The sequence below is a fragment of the Ambystoma mexicanum genome, chromosome 13 (genome assembly GCF_040938575.1).
Source record: "Ambystoma mexicanum isolate Mex_15411 chromosome 13, UKY_AmexF1_1, whole genome shotgun sequence".
Lineage (NCBI taxonomy): Eukaryota > Metazoa > Chordata > Amphibia > Caudata > Ambystomatidae > Ambystoma > Ambystoma mexicanum.
Genome location: NC_090938.1, coordinates 176,396,652 through 176,413,326, shown reverse-complemented (window position 1 = coordinate 176,413,326; position 16,675 = coordinate 176,396,652). Strand labels below are relative to the sequence as shown.

General features: G+C 41.9%; 1 protein-coding gene across 3 annotated transcripts in view; it reads right to left on the bottom strand.

Annotated features, from left to right (window-relative positions):
• RAB44 (RAB44, member RAS oncogene family) overlaps positions 1-16,675 on the bottom strand; it is a 353,899-nt gene that overhangs the window by 255,727 nt on the left and 81,497 nt on the right. For all 3 annotated transcript variants that reach the window (XM_069633561.1, XM_069633560.1, XM_069633562.1), the window contains exons 3-4: positions 14,426-14,537; positions 7,400-7,571 (exon numbers count right to left, since the gene is read on the bottom strand). In XM_069633561.1, coding sequence (XP_069489662.1) covers positions 7,400-7,571; positions 14,426-14,537 — 284 coding nt within the window. The remainder of the gene's footprint in view (positions 1-7,399; positions 7,572-14,425; positions 14,538-16,675) is intronic.

Here is a 16,675-nt window from a genome sequence, read left to right as displayed (position 1 = left end):
TAAGGATCTCTGGAAGTAGGCAAGAACTGGCACTGGAACTGGCTTCATAATTTGAAGAAGCTGGAAGTGGTCCTGGATGTTCTCCCTGTGTCTGTAGAGTGTGTTTCTCTGTTTTGTCTGCATTCTCTACCTGCCTTGCCATTACCTGCAGTTTTATCATCTATGTCTGAAACATTTGGCTCTCAAGAGATTTTGGACTACAACTCCCACCAACAATAACTATCATGGTAAATTGTGAGGGATCATTGGATGTGTAGCCAAGAACATTTAGAAAGCTTCAGGTTGGAGAGCCCTGGGCAATATGGAGCATATACGGTTGCTGGAGGTACAGTCTAGTAGCTTAACCCAGAATGTATGACTTTTACATGTCCTTTGTGTCAAGAGATTATGTAAGAAAGGGAAGGTTAATTAATAGGAGAGTTAGCATCTAGTCAAGCCCACAGCAAATATCCATTCTACACCGGAACAATCAAGGCAAGGGTAAGAGGGGTCACACTCCTAAATGGTAAGCCCACCTGGAACCTTGCAGCCTGTTCTGTACCAAAGAATGGACTGGTTTTATTATTGTTACCCTTGTTGGTTTATTATCCTGACCTGGTATTATGTTTTTAGGCCTGTCTAATGTCTTACTGGTTCTAATGTTTTGCGTTTATGTTTTTGTTTAGCACCCATTTTCCTTTAGGCCTAAGGCGGTCTATAAATGTATTATTAAATTAATAAATGAATCAATTGCAAACAGGGAAGAGCTTGAAAGACCCTACTCTGATATCGGACCTCTCTCTCATGTGAGAAAACAATAGGGCAATGGATAGGGACCTTATTAAAAATTACTGCAGCAAGTTATCAGTACGCTAACATCCAGGGCAAGAGATATTTTTGCTTCAAATTAAATGAAGACGATGAGTATGGGTGAAGAAAAGGCCTCCAGACTATATCATGCAAGCGGGGTCTGCAAATAATTTAATCAATGTAGGCATATTTCCTAATGTTGGCTCAAGTTCCTGGATATCCATCACGGGTAGCCAGGGGTACCATTTGCTCCCCCTAGGATCCGCTTGGCATCCTGGTGCATTGTTTGCAAGGCCTGCACCAATGACAATAAGATTGTTGAGCTATGAGACAGCAGAGAATGACAATGAAATTGATCAGCAGACCACTGTTAAATTGTGAGTGAGGATACAAGTATTTGAGGCGTGCATTAATTGCAGACACACATTGGACCAGAGGCTACACTTATTCAATGTTTGAGTTGGTATTAACACATTTGGCTGACAACTATATAATATATACGTTTTCCTTTGCAATTCAGTTCACTGGAAAGTGTGGCTTAGTCAACAAAACTTTTGACAAGGCAAATGCAGTCTTTTCAATACCCAAGTGAAACTTTGGGTGATGGCTGTGTTTATAAAAATCTATCTTAAACCTGAGCAAGTTGGCAGTTGAATAAGATATACACAGTCGCTGGGCATTCATAGTGCTAACATGTTGTAGTTGTCCCAATGTCATTTCAGTGTTTAATTTTGCTATGATGTGATAGGCAGAAGCACCAAAGCACTTTTCAGAAGGATTAAAAATGGGGACTGCATGTTCCAACATGTTCACAAGATCATCACATGTCACAAGGATGTCTTTAGCACCCTCCCATAGTGACTTGCATAACAAATTCAAAGAAAGGCAAAGTCACACAACATTTAAACTTGAATAGTTGAATGGTTATCCATCCAGAAGGCACATTTAAAAACCCAAAACTTAAATGGACAAGGAACGCAAGCATTAGAAATGTGTATTTACAGGGTATAATCTGGACAGAATGCACTACAAAAGGATATGTCGACATGTAAGGCAGAAAGCAAATCCCCATCCAGAAGCCACCTAGGGCATCCTTCAACTCCTGCCTAAGACCTCAATAAATAGCAACACTCTCTTCTCTTACAGCCACCCATTTTCTAAGATTAGGAAAGGGCGAGAGTCAAGCAGAATGCAACACGCATTCTGATTGGCTCTCTCCGGGTCATTACCCAGCCGCCTTGTCCACGGCGGGGGGCGTGACAGCCCCTCAGCCAATGAGGAGGCTTGAAGCGGGGCCATCGAAGCGGGGCCATCCCCACTCCGAACCTCCCCCCGGCTGAGAAGCTGCCTCGCTTCGCTCGGGCCTATAACTATGGCCCCCGGGGCATATTGCTTAATTAGGGTGTTGAGCTGGGTGCAATAATTCAGTAAATCCCTGTAACCTGTACTTCAGTGTCAACCGTTCACTGTTGACTCCCTCGGAGGCCAATCTTTGATAGAACATCCACCTCAATTCTGCCATAAGACAGGCTAGGCCACACTATACTCAGCTATCTCAGGAATCCAGTGAAGTAAATGAGGCATTCATTGGGTTATGGAGTCCTGGATACATTTAGATGCACCACTATACCTTTCTGAACGAGCTAAAGGAACAACTAGACGTGAATTCATGGATCAACCGAACCACCCAGCCTCTTGACAGCCTCCCCCTAATCTCTGCCTTAGTTTCCCTAAGACATACTCAAAAGAAGGCTCCCGATCCCCGGAGTCTGTGACACGGAACTAGCACTTAAGGAAAGTGAGGTTAGGGTGAACTGTAATTGGCTATTTTACCGAATGCTTTCCCCTGTTGACCCAAAGTTAGTTTACATTTTCTAAGATAGGTGACCTCTTTATGGAGGTCTCAAGTAAATCCTCCAAGAAGAAGACGTCTGCAAACATACAGCTCAGGTGGATTTAGTTCATCGCCAATCTTCCTTAAAGAACTGCATGAGCTGCTGCTAGATCCTTAAGTGTTGCGCTGCATGCACATTGTGATTGCTGTCAGTGACAGACTACCCTGGGGAAAAGGAATTTATAAACATGATTAAATCAGCATCTTCAGCAAGCACGCCTCAGAGTGCTAAAGGAAACAGAAAAATTATCTTGGTTAGATCTTTATAATATAAGGAAAATTCAACCTGGTGGATTGTGGTACTTGTGGTCACTGTTATACTTGATCTAGTTTGTGGATGGTGCTGCAGATTTATAACCATGAACGCTGGGCTACTCTCCTTACGCTTAGTTAGATAATTACACTGTCACTCAATTATTTTCTCTGGTACTCCTATCAGCAATCAATGCCATAGCTTAGTTACGTTTGTTTCGAGAACTGATAGAGTGTTTCATAGTACACCTTATTTTCTAATGATTCAAATAAGATACACTGCTAAGTACCTTATTTCAAGTTTAACATAGATTTTTAATGATCAGGTTTCTATTTTATTTACAGTGCATTTAGTTACATTGCAAACTTTTCACACTATTACATAATAGGATTTTTCGGCCATTCAGATTTCACAAATGCCTATTCCACAAAATTAGAAAATAGCCATGAACCCTTGTGCACCAGCAGCTTTCCTTGCCGAGGGATCTTACATGAACCTCCCTTTTCAGCGTTATGTGATCTAAGTACTAAATCCTGGTTTACTTTTTAGTAAGAGTTCTTGGAGTCTGTATAATTCCAGAACAAGCCAATTATGGTACAATTCCCTGGACTAGTGCTTCAAACTGGAGCACCTCCAATCGGCTTTAAAGGCTCTAAGAACTTGGGTGGTTATCATCTTGTCATAAGAAAGGTGAGAGTTAAAGATAACAATTAACTATCCCTAACACTACCCCTCTCTATCTAAGTTTTCCTGTAGCTACTTCTACCCTTCGAGCTGCAGAGTAGACATCTGGATTGTATTATTTTCTAGTTGACAACTCTCTGAACTCTAGTCCAGATGCAAACCCATAGGTGAGCAGTTACTACACTATCCTTGGACACTACTCCTTTGTGAGTCTGCTGTACTTGAGAAAGTTTACTGTGGCTGCGCACAAGTTGGGAAGAGCTTCAGAACTTCTTCTTTGGAACGTGTGGTGATGTAGTGTCTCAGCTCCCTAGTGTGGCTTGTGAGCACCCAATCCATCCACCAGAGCAAAGTTCCGTGTACCTCTGTGATCATGCTGAAGAAAAGCTCTGTGGCAGACAACCTTTGCAGTGCAGTCTTTGTGGCCTACAAGACAAACCATGGAGAGCCTGGAAAGAGCATCTACAGCTCTATTGTCACAAAGGGAAATTCTAATGAATCCCATCATAACAAAGTACGGACACAAATCAAAAGACTTATGGTGGAAAATGTTGCAATCCGGTGAAAAAACCTTAGCCGTGGTTAAATTCTCAATCGCCATTCAGAAACAGCTATCATCATTTGAAGAGTCATGAACTTTCGTTCCAAAGGAAAAGTACTTATTGGAAAACTGTTTTTTTTTTAAATTAAACTGTGACTAAAGGTTGTCAATTGTATAACAAAACATCACAAAAAAAAAGAGCATCCGAATCGCTCTACCGAAACAGGAGAAAATTCTACCACCAACACTTTATTGAGAACTAATTATTATGTTGTGCGATACCAAAAGGACACGGCATGCGTCTTCATGGTTTATAATGTCTTCTTAATTTCAGTTCAAGCTTTAGCAGCCCCAGTCACCTCTTACCCCTGCAGTGTCTCCTTTCATTTCAAATCAACACATTCTAACTCCCTTCCAGCTGGAACCCCAAAATTTCATTTATAGATTGTAAGGTTCTAACAAATAAAGATTCAATCTACTTAGCATCTAACAAGATATAACTCAGACATGAAGAATACGATTATATACATGACATTTGTAATATCAACATTAGTGTGCCTTACGCCCCATCATAACACTAGTGTAGATACATAGATAATCAATTACATGTGTCCAGGGCACACTCTTTTCTTTTAGATTAATCTATCCACATACATGGCAGCTCTGGCACTGCATACTCATTCGAATATTTCTATACTGAACTTGGAAAACTAAGGGAAGGCGGGAGGGGCAGATGAAATCTTGAGGGGCATGGAGAGGCGGGGAACAAAGGCTACATCGGGCAATTCACACCCTTATAAAGTTGATCCTCAGAGTGACACCCCAACCCATGGATTTATTGATTGTATTTGAATGCTTTTGAGTAGCAAATGATAACTGAGATACATAATACAATATTAGAGAACAGGAATAGGGGGCCAAATATTAGAATATTAAAGGGTTCCAGAAGTGTCCATAAGGGGAAATGCAAGGTGTCCAGGGTGTCAATTATTCTAGAGGTGTAAAAGTCAAACACATGGGGTCCACACCAACATTCTCCCAGAGGGGAAAGAACAGTAAGTAAACTGAAATCGCGGTGAATGTTGGCGGGTGTGGAGTGCCGGGGACCAAGACAGGAAATGGGCAAATAAAAACCCAGGGTGGCCACATCAAAGTCTAGGAGGGGACAGTAAGAATCCAGGAGGATACATCAGGGTCAGCAAGGTCCAGGCTGGGGCAAAAAAGTCGAATCAAGGGAACCTAGAGAAGGACAAGAATAAAAGGGTGCGAACAACACAATACAAACCAGAAAATGGCAGAGTGAAGGAGAAGACCAAAGGGCAGAGGAGAGGCATAGTGCACTAGGCCACAAAATGGAAAGATAGAATCCAAGCAAGAGGAGAAATAGTTATTTTCACATGAAGAACCATGGCAGAGCTTTTAGGAATGTTTTTGCTGGTTTTCACACAATTCTTTTACAATTTTCCAACTGCTTCTACAGGTTTAGATATATCAGGTTGTCGTTGAGTCCCAAGGGCCTTACCCCCCTCTAAAATGGGACACCCCCCTCTGTCATGACAGTGAGGCATGGTCCCAGACCCAGATAGGCTACATGCAAATGGAAAGGCTGGGCGCTGCCGCACTAGTCCTGTCCCACCCTTCAACCCTCCCCCATCCGGAGGATTTTTGGGGATGTATCAGCTCATGCCAGGGGTGAAAGGGCAGATTCCCCCACAAAACACTGCCACATTGGACAGACCCTGAGCCATGTACTATGAAAAAGTAGTTAAATTGGGCTTGTTCTGTCAGAGAGCCTTGTGGGGCCTCCGAAGTTCTGGCTCGCTGTTGTTTTTTGTCCCCACTCTCTCCCTCTCTCCATTCTCTCATGCAGGCATGGCAGGGCATGGTGTGTCATTGCAAGGTCCCATATTTGAGGCCCACGACACCCAGAGGTATCTGGAAGCTTCAGGTATTCTGCGGTCTGGCAAGAAATCACCCCTCTGCTTGTCCTCCTCATGCATAAAACCTCCACTCTGCACAATGAGGAACAAGAATATGAAGTGAGGAGTGAGTGTGCTAGCCATGCTGCCACACATCACGTCCACACCCCCCACAAGTGCCCCAAGGGGAGGCCAGGAGACAGAAAGAGCCCAACCTGGAGTCATCAAACGCTGCAGAAGCTAAGCAAAGGGCTACCATGCAAGGACACCATTTCTTGGTGACTGCAAATGTGTTACCACAAGATGCCAAAAAACAGCCCATCTCTGTGACCCGTCCAATGAGAGCCATTTCGAAGGATGTGGCGCACATTTTCAGAACCTGATCCACTTTGTCGAAGCAACAGGTGCAGAGACCCACCACACTATGGAAATCTCTCACCATCACTGGCCCTCATAAAAGCGATAGATCCACTCTTTCTTATCATTGCGCTTAAAGCTTCAGCCAGGAAAATGTTCCGCCTTCAAACATGGTTCCTTGATTTAAGAACTTGGATGTTCCAGAATAGCCAGGCACGATGAGTCCTCAGACAGAACCAGCAGTCACAGAAAGGCAAAGTGCATGGTTGGCGGGAGAGCTCTCTCACTGGTTTCACCGTTCTGTATGGAGAAAGCTCTTTCCTGAGAGATATTATCTAATGCAGGGGTCTGCAACCTGTGGCTCGAAAGTGCATGGTTGGCGGGAGAGCTCTCTCACTGGTTTCACTGTTCTGTATGGAGAAAGCTCTTTCCTGAGAGATATTATCTAATGCAGGGGTCTGCAACCTGTGGCTCGAAAGCTATTTGGTACCACAACTTCCATGATTCTCCACCATTGGCTCTACTGGCCAGTGCTGATGGGAGTTGGAGTCCAGAACACGCAGAGTCCTAAAGGTTGCAGACTCCTGATCTGATGGGTAACATGTTCCTACATGTGCCTTATACATGTGTGTGTTCACATAGGTCAGATTTCCTCTTGTTTCATATTAATGATATAGGATTGAATCTTGACATCATCAATGGTGAGATTAATGAATTACTCTGATTCAAAATTGTGTGTGCCAATTTCCAGTGCATACTACAATGTACAATTGTTTCCAAACACAAAGCACCTTACTGTACACTCTAGTCACTCGTGGTTCTAAAGTTTCCCCTGGGGTTCATTGCACATGCCCCTAGCATCTCTTGGTAAAGGTGTTGAAATGTCATTCTGGCCACATCTGGAGATTACCTGAATTTCCATGTGTGTAAATTAAGCTTATGAAGCAGAAGCGGTTACTTACTCTTCAAAAATGTTATTAGCACCCAGATGCTCCATGAACGACTTGAAATGCTGTCGTTCTCTGTCGTCCGCTTCCTCTAGTTCGAGCAGCCTGGGCGGCACAGAAATCCTTTTAGTAGATGCCCTCTTTCGCCTTTGTACACTGGATAAATCCTGAGATTGAACAAACTGTCCTGAAATAGTAAATGACAAAATGATGATTGCTGAAATTGATCAAGTAACAAGTTGCCAGCGCCAAGAGACAGTCTAGAAAGTGGCAGGCGCAATACAAATTATCTTACTCAATCACTCAGCCATGTGTTTCGATAAGAAGCACTGACCGGGATGATTACAGCTGTCAGTGCAATCCTGCAAGTGGGTGCCTCACCACATCAATGTAGCAAAAATGGGTGAGGAGCCAGGTGAAGATTGGTGAATGGAGGATTATAATTGGCTAAGCAAATAGGTAGGCATGGGAAAATCATCTAGGGGAAAAGCCTGGGAAGGACCCTTTTGTTTGGTATAATATGATATGATATGATATAATACGTTATTTATAATGCGCTTAATACTTAGAGGTTTCTAAGCACAGACCCGGGATCAAACCTGTGGTGCGCTCTGTCGTCTTGCTTCCAAAGCGAGCATCTTTACCCTCAGCTATCCTTCTGAGACAAACTCTTACTAGGGTCCTATAAAGTTCTAGAGGGTTCTATGAAGTGAAATAGGATTTGATGGCCTTCGATTCTAAGGCAGTTTCTTGGTTAATTTGTGGTTGGACACTCCATGTCACATTTCCTTTTAACCATATCTTGGAAAGCTGAATCTGAACTTGACTTCTTATCCCTGGGGCTGTTCATTTGGCCTTCTTTATCACCGGGCTTTGTGGTGGGTTTTTGATTGGACCAGCCTTTCTTGCCTTACTCACTTCGATGTGATGGGTTGCTGTGACCTGTTGCGTTTTATCATGTAGAACTCCACCTGCTTTTGGCTGGTCAGTTCTCGTTTTCTCCTCCTTATAGCAGATACGTAGGAAAGGCATGCCCAGCAGGGAGTTTCCCCGATGTTGGCTCGTTTACACCTCTTTATCTTGTAAAGCTCCGGACTTCCTTCCTCACTCTCCGGAGAGGAAATAGAAATAAAGGATCCCAAAAATGCACTCCTTGCATCTCCATAGCCCACCACGATTAAAACTGCTGGAGTGGGCAGAGCCTACAATGATTTCCTACGGGAATTCAGGAAGAACACCTTGGACAGAATAGTCACATGTTGCCTTTCCCATAGAGGGACAGCAATGGCAGTGGAAAGGATTACAGATCTCCATCTTTGCATTTGTAAATCGTGAGTTATCCTGTTGGGCCTCTGATGAGGATGTAATCAAAGGGTTAAGGATGACGATCCCATTATAATCAATGAGGTCAACATTTTCATAGGTTGGTGCAGGTGTGCTGGCTGGAAGATTACACTGATATCTTTGGATGTCACAGGGCTTATTAGATGAGTGTAAATGAGACCGAAGCACCTTTGTAATATTATTATTATTATTATTATTATTATTATTATTATTATATTTATTGAGCCCGGAGCTAGCTTCGGGAAGCAACAAAGTGATTTTCAAGTCATGGGGGGAGTATATGGTGAAGTAAGCAGTTTCTACGGGATCGGTACAAGGGAACTAAGAGCTAACCAGGGGGAGAGCACCCTCTAAGTAAGGGTGAGTTGTGAAGTAAAGTATATGGTGGATACAAAAATGAATTGGGTTCATACAATCGTAGTTACATGTCTTAAGATGCCTTTTCTGTTGCTCTTTTTGAAAAAAATGTCCCTAGATACCTAAAAAAAACACAAAAATAACTCATCTCAAACTCCTCAGAGGGAAGGCTGGTGCTCATAGTCTGTACTTATTTTTAGTGGTGCCCAGGTGGTAACCCTATCCATTACCAGTTCGGAGTGATGGTTGTTGTGTAATAAGTTAAAATATAAGTCGTCATTGCTGCACCCCACCTGTCTATATCTCTCCCAGCTCATCCGTGGTGACAATGTCAGATCTGCACTGTTACAACGTATTCCAAGATTTTAAAGGGTACCTTTGGCTACCCATATAAATGTGTAACCACATAAATGTTGTTCCCCCGGTGCCATGCTTTTCTCAAATACTCCACAGAGCCCCAAGCCACAGGCATCGTAGCAGCTGATAGCAAATATCATAAAGTGGGACTAACCTGGGTGATGCCTCTGTTTTTGAGCAATGGTAATATTGATTTTCTTCTCAAATCCATGTAGGCCGGACAGAAGAAAGCAAAGTGTAGTAAGTCCTCCTCGTGCCACTGGCAACAAGGGCATACTATTGGCTGTGCATTGTGTGACCAGTTTTTGGTTCATGCCCCAAGCCATAGAGAGTTGAAACGGGCTTGCGCAAGGGCCCATCGATCTATAGGCTTATGACTATGGAGCAAGAATGGCTGAATGCCCTCTGTAGTTATTAGAACAATATGCCTTCTGTTCGCTGGGGTCCTCAAATAATTTACCCTTTAACAAAGCAGTGTAAAATGCTTCAAATTAAATGGCAAAGTAATGTGCTATTTTACAGTAGAATTATAATGTGCAGGCGATTTGCTGGCTGTAATTCAGTGCACAAACTATGAATGGAAAATGTGTGCTATGGTGAAAAGTCCCATTGTTCCAGAGGAAGTATTGTTGCAAATTTCTTTATGAAGCTATGCTTCCAGAGAAATCAGCTCGGATGATATGTAGATGTCAGAATAAAAGACAGGTTGTAGTTTGAGTGGCAGGGCTAACATATACATTTAGAAGACAGATGAGGTGGAGTTAGTTGCTGTCCAGAGGAGAACAGGAGTGCAGCTGTCAGCAACCAGAGAGCAGAGCCGTGCAGTGCAAGTCTTTACATGAATCTGGGGCATTGGGCTGTGCTTTATAGGTGGTGAAGCTGTGCGGAATGGCGACACTCCTGTGTGCCGATAAGTCACTTCAGAGAGGGCCCTACGTGATAACAGCAAAGAAGGTATATACACTGGATGTGAGTATTGGTAAAAGTTGAGGAGGATGTGCGAATGACTGTGTTATCTCTACATTCAGACAGTCAGTAATCACTCTATGAACAATTTTTGTATTAGCATTTGAAAATGATAAACACTGAAGTGTAACGGGGAAAAAGAACATTGGCAGGCTGCTGTGCTATTTGCTTTTGTCTCTTCTTTTAGATGGTACATTCTGCCAACTGTCTCGGGGTTCAAGGTCTGGGTAAGAAATGAAAAGTGAATGTTTCATTATGAACACAGGCTGGTTATGTATCTAATGAAGAAGTGTTCATTTGTATTAATGTGTATACCGCACAACCTGTTTTCAAACAATAGTGTATATAAAAAGAAAAGCATTTTTAAAACTGAATCAGCATGGATGCATTTTCTGTGCCTATATGTATTCACTGACAAAGAGGGGAAATCACAGGAAAGTGCCCCAGTATATAAAAAGTGGTAAAACATTTGGGTGGTAAAGTTGGAGGCAAAGTTTAGGGACCTAGCTAGCAAGCTAGAAAACGTATGATGCATGTGTGGCTTGTGAATCATTGCTCATAATGAAGAGTGTATTATGAACAAATCTGTCCAAGACAGTAGTCCAGTCTCATAGATAAGTGACTGGAGTGACAGTGAGACTGTCGAGCTCCCGCAGGTACAAAGTCTGCTAGCTTGTGCTTACAGTTGACCCTAAGTAGAAGACAAGTATTAGAGGGGAGTTTTGTCACATCATATAGGGCATCACCATAAACATTACCACTATTTTACCACTATTTTTACCAGGGTACTAAAATACCACCAAATCGTGTAATAGCCCGCTAACAAAATCCCTAACAGGTCTCCCTTGCTACCCCTAAAAAAATTAATTTTTCTTTTTTTAAAATGTAAGCTCCTGGTCTAGCTGTGGCCAGTGCCATGTGGATCTTTGTTTCTGGAGTGGCTGCCTTTCTTGTTCAGGCCTCTTAAAATAAAAACAGGGGTTGCACTAGTGTAACACTTTGAGCAGTGACCCTAAATAAGAAAGAATAGGAATAACAAATAATTTGTCTTTCCGGAATTCTATACAATAATTGCTAGACACATTGAAGGTTTATTTCAGGCACACTTCAGGTGGTGAGTCCCATATTGTCTGTTCTGTAACACCTCAACTCAGCCTTTGATCCTTCTGAGGTCGATAAATGAGTGTCAATACAGGTTGGGAGTTATTGTATGTATATTTGTTCTATATAAAGCGCTTAAGCGTGTTTTATAATAACACATCATTATAATTTTCCCTTGGATGTCTGCTTGCATTCACAGTAATTTGGTAAAATGGACCTTTACAAACTGATATTAACGATACATATGGTGATACATTCTTGTATGAAATGTATATCACATTATAGTGATGACGTAACCATATTTATCGTTGTGTATGTAGGTACAATGCTATGTGATGCCCCTTCCTGTTTTGTCAAAGGGCGAAAGGTTGTGTTCCTTCACTTCCTGTGATGTCACTTTGGGGTTGGGTCAAATGGCATCACTTCCTGCGATGTCATCAGAGGCCAAGGGTCATGTGATGTCACCTACGCTACCTCTGGCATTTTGGTGAAATGACATCCCTGTATTGTACAGCTCACTACTGCTTCCGAGCTTGATTCACACTACATAAATCCTTCACATAAAATAATATTACAGTGGCAAATGGGAGGAGCAGCCATAGATCCAGGTGCATTAGAAGTTTTTACATGTAGTATTCATGCTGAAATATATTATTCTATATTAAGGGGACGGCCACATGTCCTGAATGTCTTTATTAAAGTTTTGACAACCTACTTTCTTTGATAGTTTTCAGCACGTAATAAATACATTGCAATTGATTAACCTGTTTGTCTCATTAGACTATGAGCGCAGCAGTGGTAAAGACATCTTTTCTGGGGATTATAATCTATTAAGAAGCAAATAAACACATAGGGCTTGATTCATGGAATTATTTGCATGGTGCAAAGTGACTTTGCACTGCCAACAAACACCCTGATTTATGGAACAGTGCAAAGTGTCTTTTTGCCGTGCACAGTCACTTTGCACTGCAAAAATACACTTGGCATGTTTCACCCTGATTCATGTAGCAGTGCCAAGTGTATTTTTGCCATGCAAAGTGACTGTGCACGGCAAAAAAACAGTTTCAACTGTTCCATGAATCAGGGTGTTTGTTAACAGTGCAGTCACTTTGCAAAAGTAAAAAGTCACTTTGCACCGTGCAAACAAATTCCATGAATCAGGCCCATAATGTCATGTGCCAGGTTGGGTACTGTGAATAACAATGGTGGGCGGGGTCAATCTTTGGAGGTGGACACAGCATTTATGTGGGTGAAGACAGATTGGTATTGTCCGAGTTTCACTAAAGTCTGCTGCCCACAAACACTTCAACCACAGCACAGGTTTTGGAGACATAGCACCAGTTTCATACTATAAGTTGAACAGAATGAATCCATCACGGTGGATGTAGTGGGCCCGTCCATAAATGAGAAGGGCAGTAAGGTGTATTGGGTCAGGGAAGGGCAAGATGATAACCTCCAAACAGTAAAGAGTGAAGCCTCCAAGCCATGAAGGAGGAAGTTGTCAAGAGGATTCCGCCTCAACCTCAATTTTTTCAAGATGGGCAATAGCATCCGTTTTTTTTATGCCTGGTTCCACTTATTAGACTTATTGAGCTTCAGTGTTTGGACACATTACAAATGACATTGACACAGCGGACAAAATTAAACTTAAAACAGTATCACTAACATTCAAAAGTATTCATGATTTAGCACCCAAATACCTAACAGAAAGGTTCAAAAGAAGAACCTCCACTAGACCCACCGGAGAAGCATATACTAACCAGCTAATTGTGCCCCATTTAAATTGAGCACTGCCGGAGGGAACAGTTTCCCTGTCAAAGCAGCCCAGTCAACTCCCTCCCTACCTCGTTAAGGTGTGACCAATCCTATCCACACTTCAGACTTAACTGTATTAAATGGCTCAAAGAAAACGACCTGTAACTGACCGACACCAGGACTACTCCATCTGTTAATCTGTAGTTGAACGCATACTTACATGCTCCTCCACTAGCCTATTCCACCCTGCTTTTATCTCTCAATGTATACTGTGCATACATCTCTATGTACAAATTGTGCATATAACCCTGTATATTACCCTGTGTACAAACCTTTTAGGGTAATCATTTTTCCTGCTGTCAATGTATCCTGTATTTACTTGTAATGTATAACTGTAACTTGTAAGCTTAAAGTATTCTTGCACTCGCGCCCGGATACCTTCGGGTCTGGCGTGCGCTATAAATAAACAACAAACAAACATGCACAACAATGGTTGAATAACATGGCCCCGCTTCAAATGTAAATTCTGAGCAGTGGGATCTGCTTCTCTGTGCTTGAATATGTGCCAGTTTCCTTCTAATTCTATGGCCATGATGGTAAAAGGGGCTATGCAGGACTGAATACCTTGCATACTCTTTCCTGCATGCAACAATCTATGTATAAGCAATGTGCAGCTCTGTGTGTGATTATCTTTGTTGCTAATTTATTGTGAGACCACCATCTGATGAGGAAGTCTCTGGGACTTCGAAAGCTAATGAAATTACATCCCACCATAATACTTTAAATTAGTACAATGAAAGGTATCAAAACTTGTATCTTGTTTTATTTTTCAACTACACTTACACAGCGCTAAACTCCTTCTCAGCACAGGAAAGAAAGGGAGAGAAAACAAGCCTGCTCCTGTTAGGCACTCAGAGTCTGGAACAACATCATGGCAGCTTCCTGAATTAGGAACTTCCAGAAGGAGAGAGGCTTATGAGAAAAGGCCTCATCAGTCACTGATCTGGTACACTGGCAGGTTTTGCTCCTGTACCCACTCTGGCCTACATTTTGGTAGTTCTTCCTTTTTGTACGCCTGCCCCCTAGCTTCCCAGCTTAGCTGGGACTACAGGACACGCTAGCGACATGTTGCACACATGCAATAGAAGAAAGTATTCATACTTAGCCCTGAGGTGAACTCTTCGGTTGTCAGGTAGCCTTTGCAGTCGTTATCAAGTCCATCAAACAGGATTTCCAATTCTTCAGGGCTGCATAAAAAGTTTGCATTTGCTTTCTGTAAAAAAAAAAAAACATCTTTTTATTAATAGTTTGCAAGTTACCTATTTACGTTATTAGTGGTCAAGAAAGTGTTACTATGACTTGCAGAGTACCAAAAACAGTGATAGTAGGAAAGAAATAAATAGAAATGTACTGAATCCTGGTATACAGTGTTTATATAGAATATTGTATATCGAATCCCACATATATCTAAACTTATATCTTGAAAACCTTTATATCGAATATATTTAGGGTGGGGTAAAGGATTACATTTTTTTGTGAAACGGTTGTGATTGTTTTTTAGGGGTCGAAAATGGATGTTTGGGGTGGGACCAACCCCCTCATCCAATAAATTGCATTCAATATTAATGTTTTTCAAGATATATGTTTCTATATATGGGCTTTCGGTATACAATATCTCGGGATAAAGACACGTAAGCCTGAATCCCTTACGGTCTGACTCAGAAGGAGGAAATGACAGAACGCGATACAAGTGATGACAATGGGGCATGGTACATATACCCGAAAGAAAGCACAGGCATAATTGAGGACTGTAGTCTTCTAATGGTGTAGCACTTACTAGTTGACATTTGCAGCATCACAGTCATGTAAACAACCACATTACAGAAACTTTACACTGCTGCAAGTGGAATTGACCTACTGCAAAAACGTGGTCTTTCAAACATGTTTCACTAGGCAATGCTTGCACTAGTCTTGGCCCTTTGCCCTGATTCAAACATTAAGTGAAAGAATATGATTTTTGCACTAGGACACTTTTTTTTGCCCAAGTGCTAGTAACACTTGCACTGATGCATATTGTCTGCAGTGCTACCCCGGGTGTTAATGATTACCAATTTAGTGATACTCAATTTTCAGACCTCGAAATGTGCTTTCATCCTTGCTGAGATCTGTCATTATGATACCCAGTTCTCACTGAGATGTCTGCAGAGAGCGCTTAGCTCAGTGCGCTGTCTAACTGCCTAATAAAAGAAACTACATTAAAAGAAAAATAAATGAATTGAAAATGTGTTTGCCACTCCAAAGTCTTGTGTTTAGCAAAATAAATCATCAGTAACGAATGCATTAATCAAATATCACTTTTAAAAGCATGTTATTTATTTATTTTTTTATTTACTTATTTTATTGCATTTGGTTATACGCCCAAACCATGGGGCATCACAGCGTAATTTACATACATACTTCGGTTGCAATCAACAATGGTAACTTCAGAACAGTTTCATGTATCTTAGCCAAAGGCGTGGGTTACATACAGCAGTGGTTACATACAGAAATGCTGACAAACATCTTGTTCAGAGTATATGCACTTAAGTAATTAGGACGTAACATAAATCTAGATCACGCAGATGACACTCAGATACTCATCCCACTAACAGGCGACTATTCCACTGATAACACTGTACTCAACAACTTTTACTCCATTATCCAAGAATGGATGGCCAAACACGGACTTTGCCTCAATGACGACAAGACTGAGCTTCTTCTACTAGGCTCCCAATCCAGACTCAACAACCTCGACAAACTTTACCAGACATTCACCATTGATGGTAACAATATCCCTGTCTCCAACAGTGTTAAAACTCTGGGCATTTATCTTGATTCCTCCCTCACATTGACTAGACAAATCAACGCCATCTCATCCGCCATCGCTTACACATGTAATTCATCAATGCCAGCAGATCTTACCTCTAGACCTCTAACTGTACTCCGCTAGACAGAGCAATAGTACTCTCAAAAGTCGACTATTGTAATGCTCTCTATTTGGGCACCAGTCAAAAGAACATCAACAAGCTCCAAGTTATCCAAAATAACGCACTAAGATCAGCATTGAACATACCCAAACACGAGCACATCCCTAACGCTAGACGCTCCAGTCAATGGCTATCCATACCTCAGAGAATCGAATACAAAACACTCTCTCTCACACACAAATGTCTATCTAACCAAGCACCTAGATATCTCTCGGACAACTTCACGTTTCACACCCCATCTCGTCTAAACAGATCATCCCAAACACTGTGCTTAAATATCCCCAGGTTTAAGCTCCAAAAACCAGACAACACAAGCTTCACTGTGCTCTCCTCAAAACTCTGGAACTCCCTTCCAACCGATCTCAGAGCTGAACCTTCCTTTCAC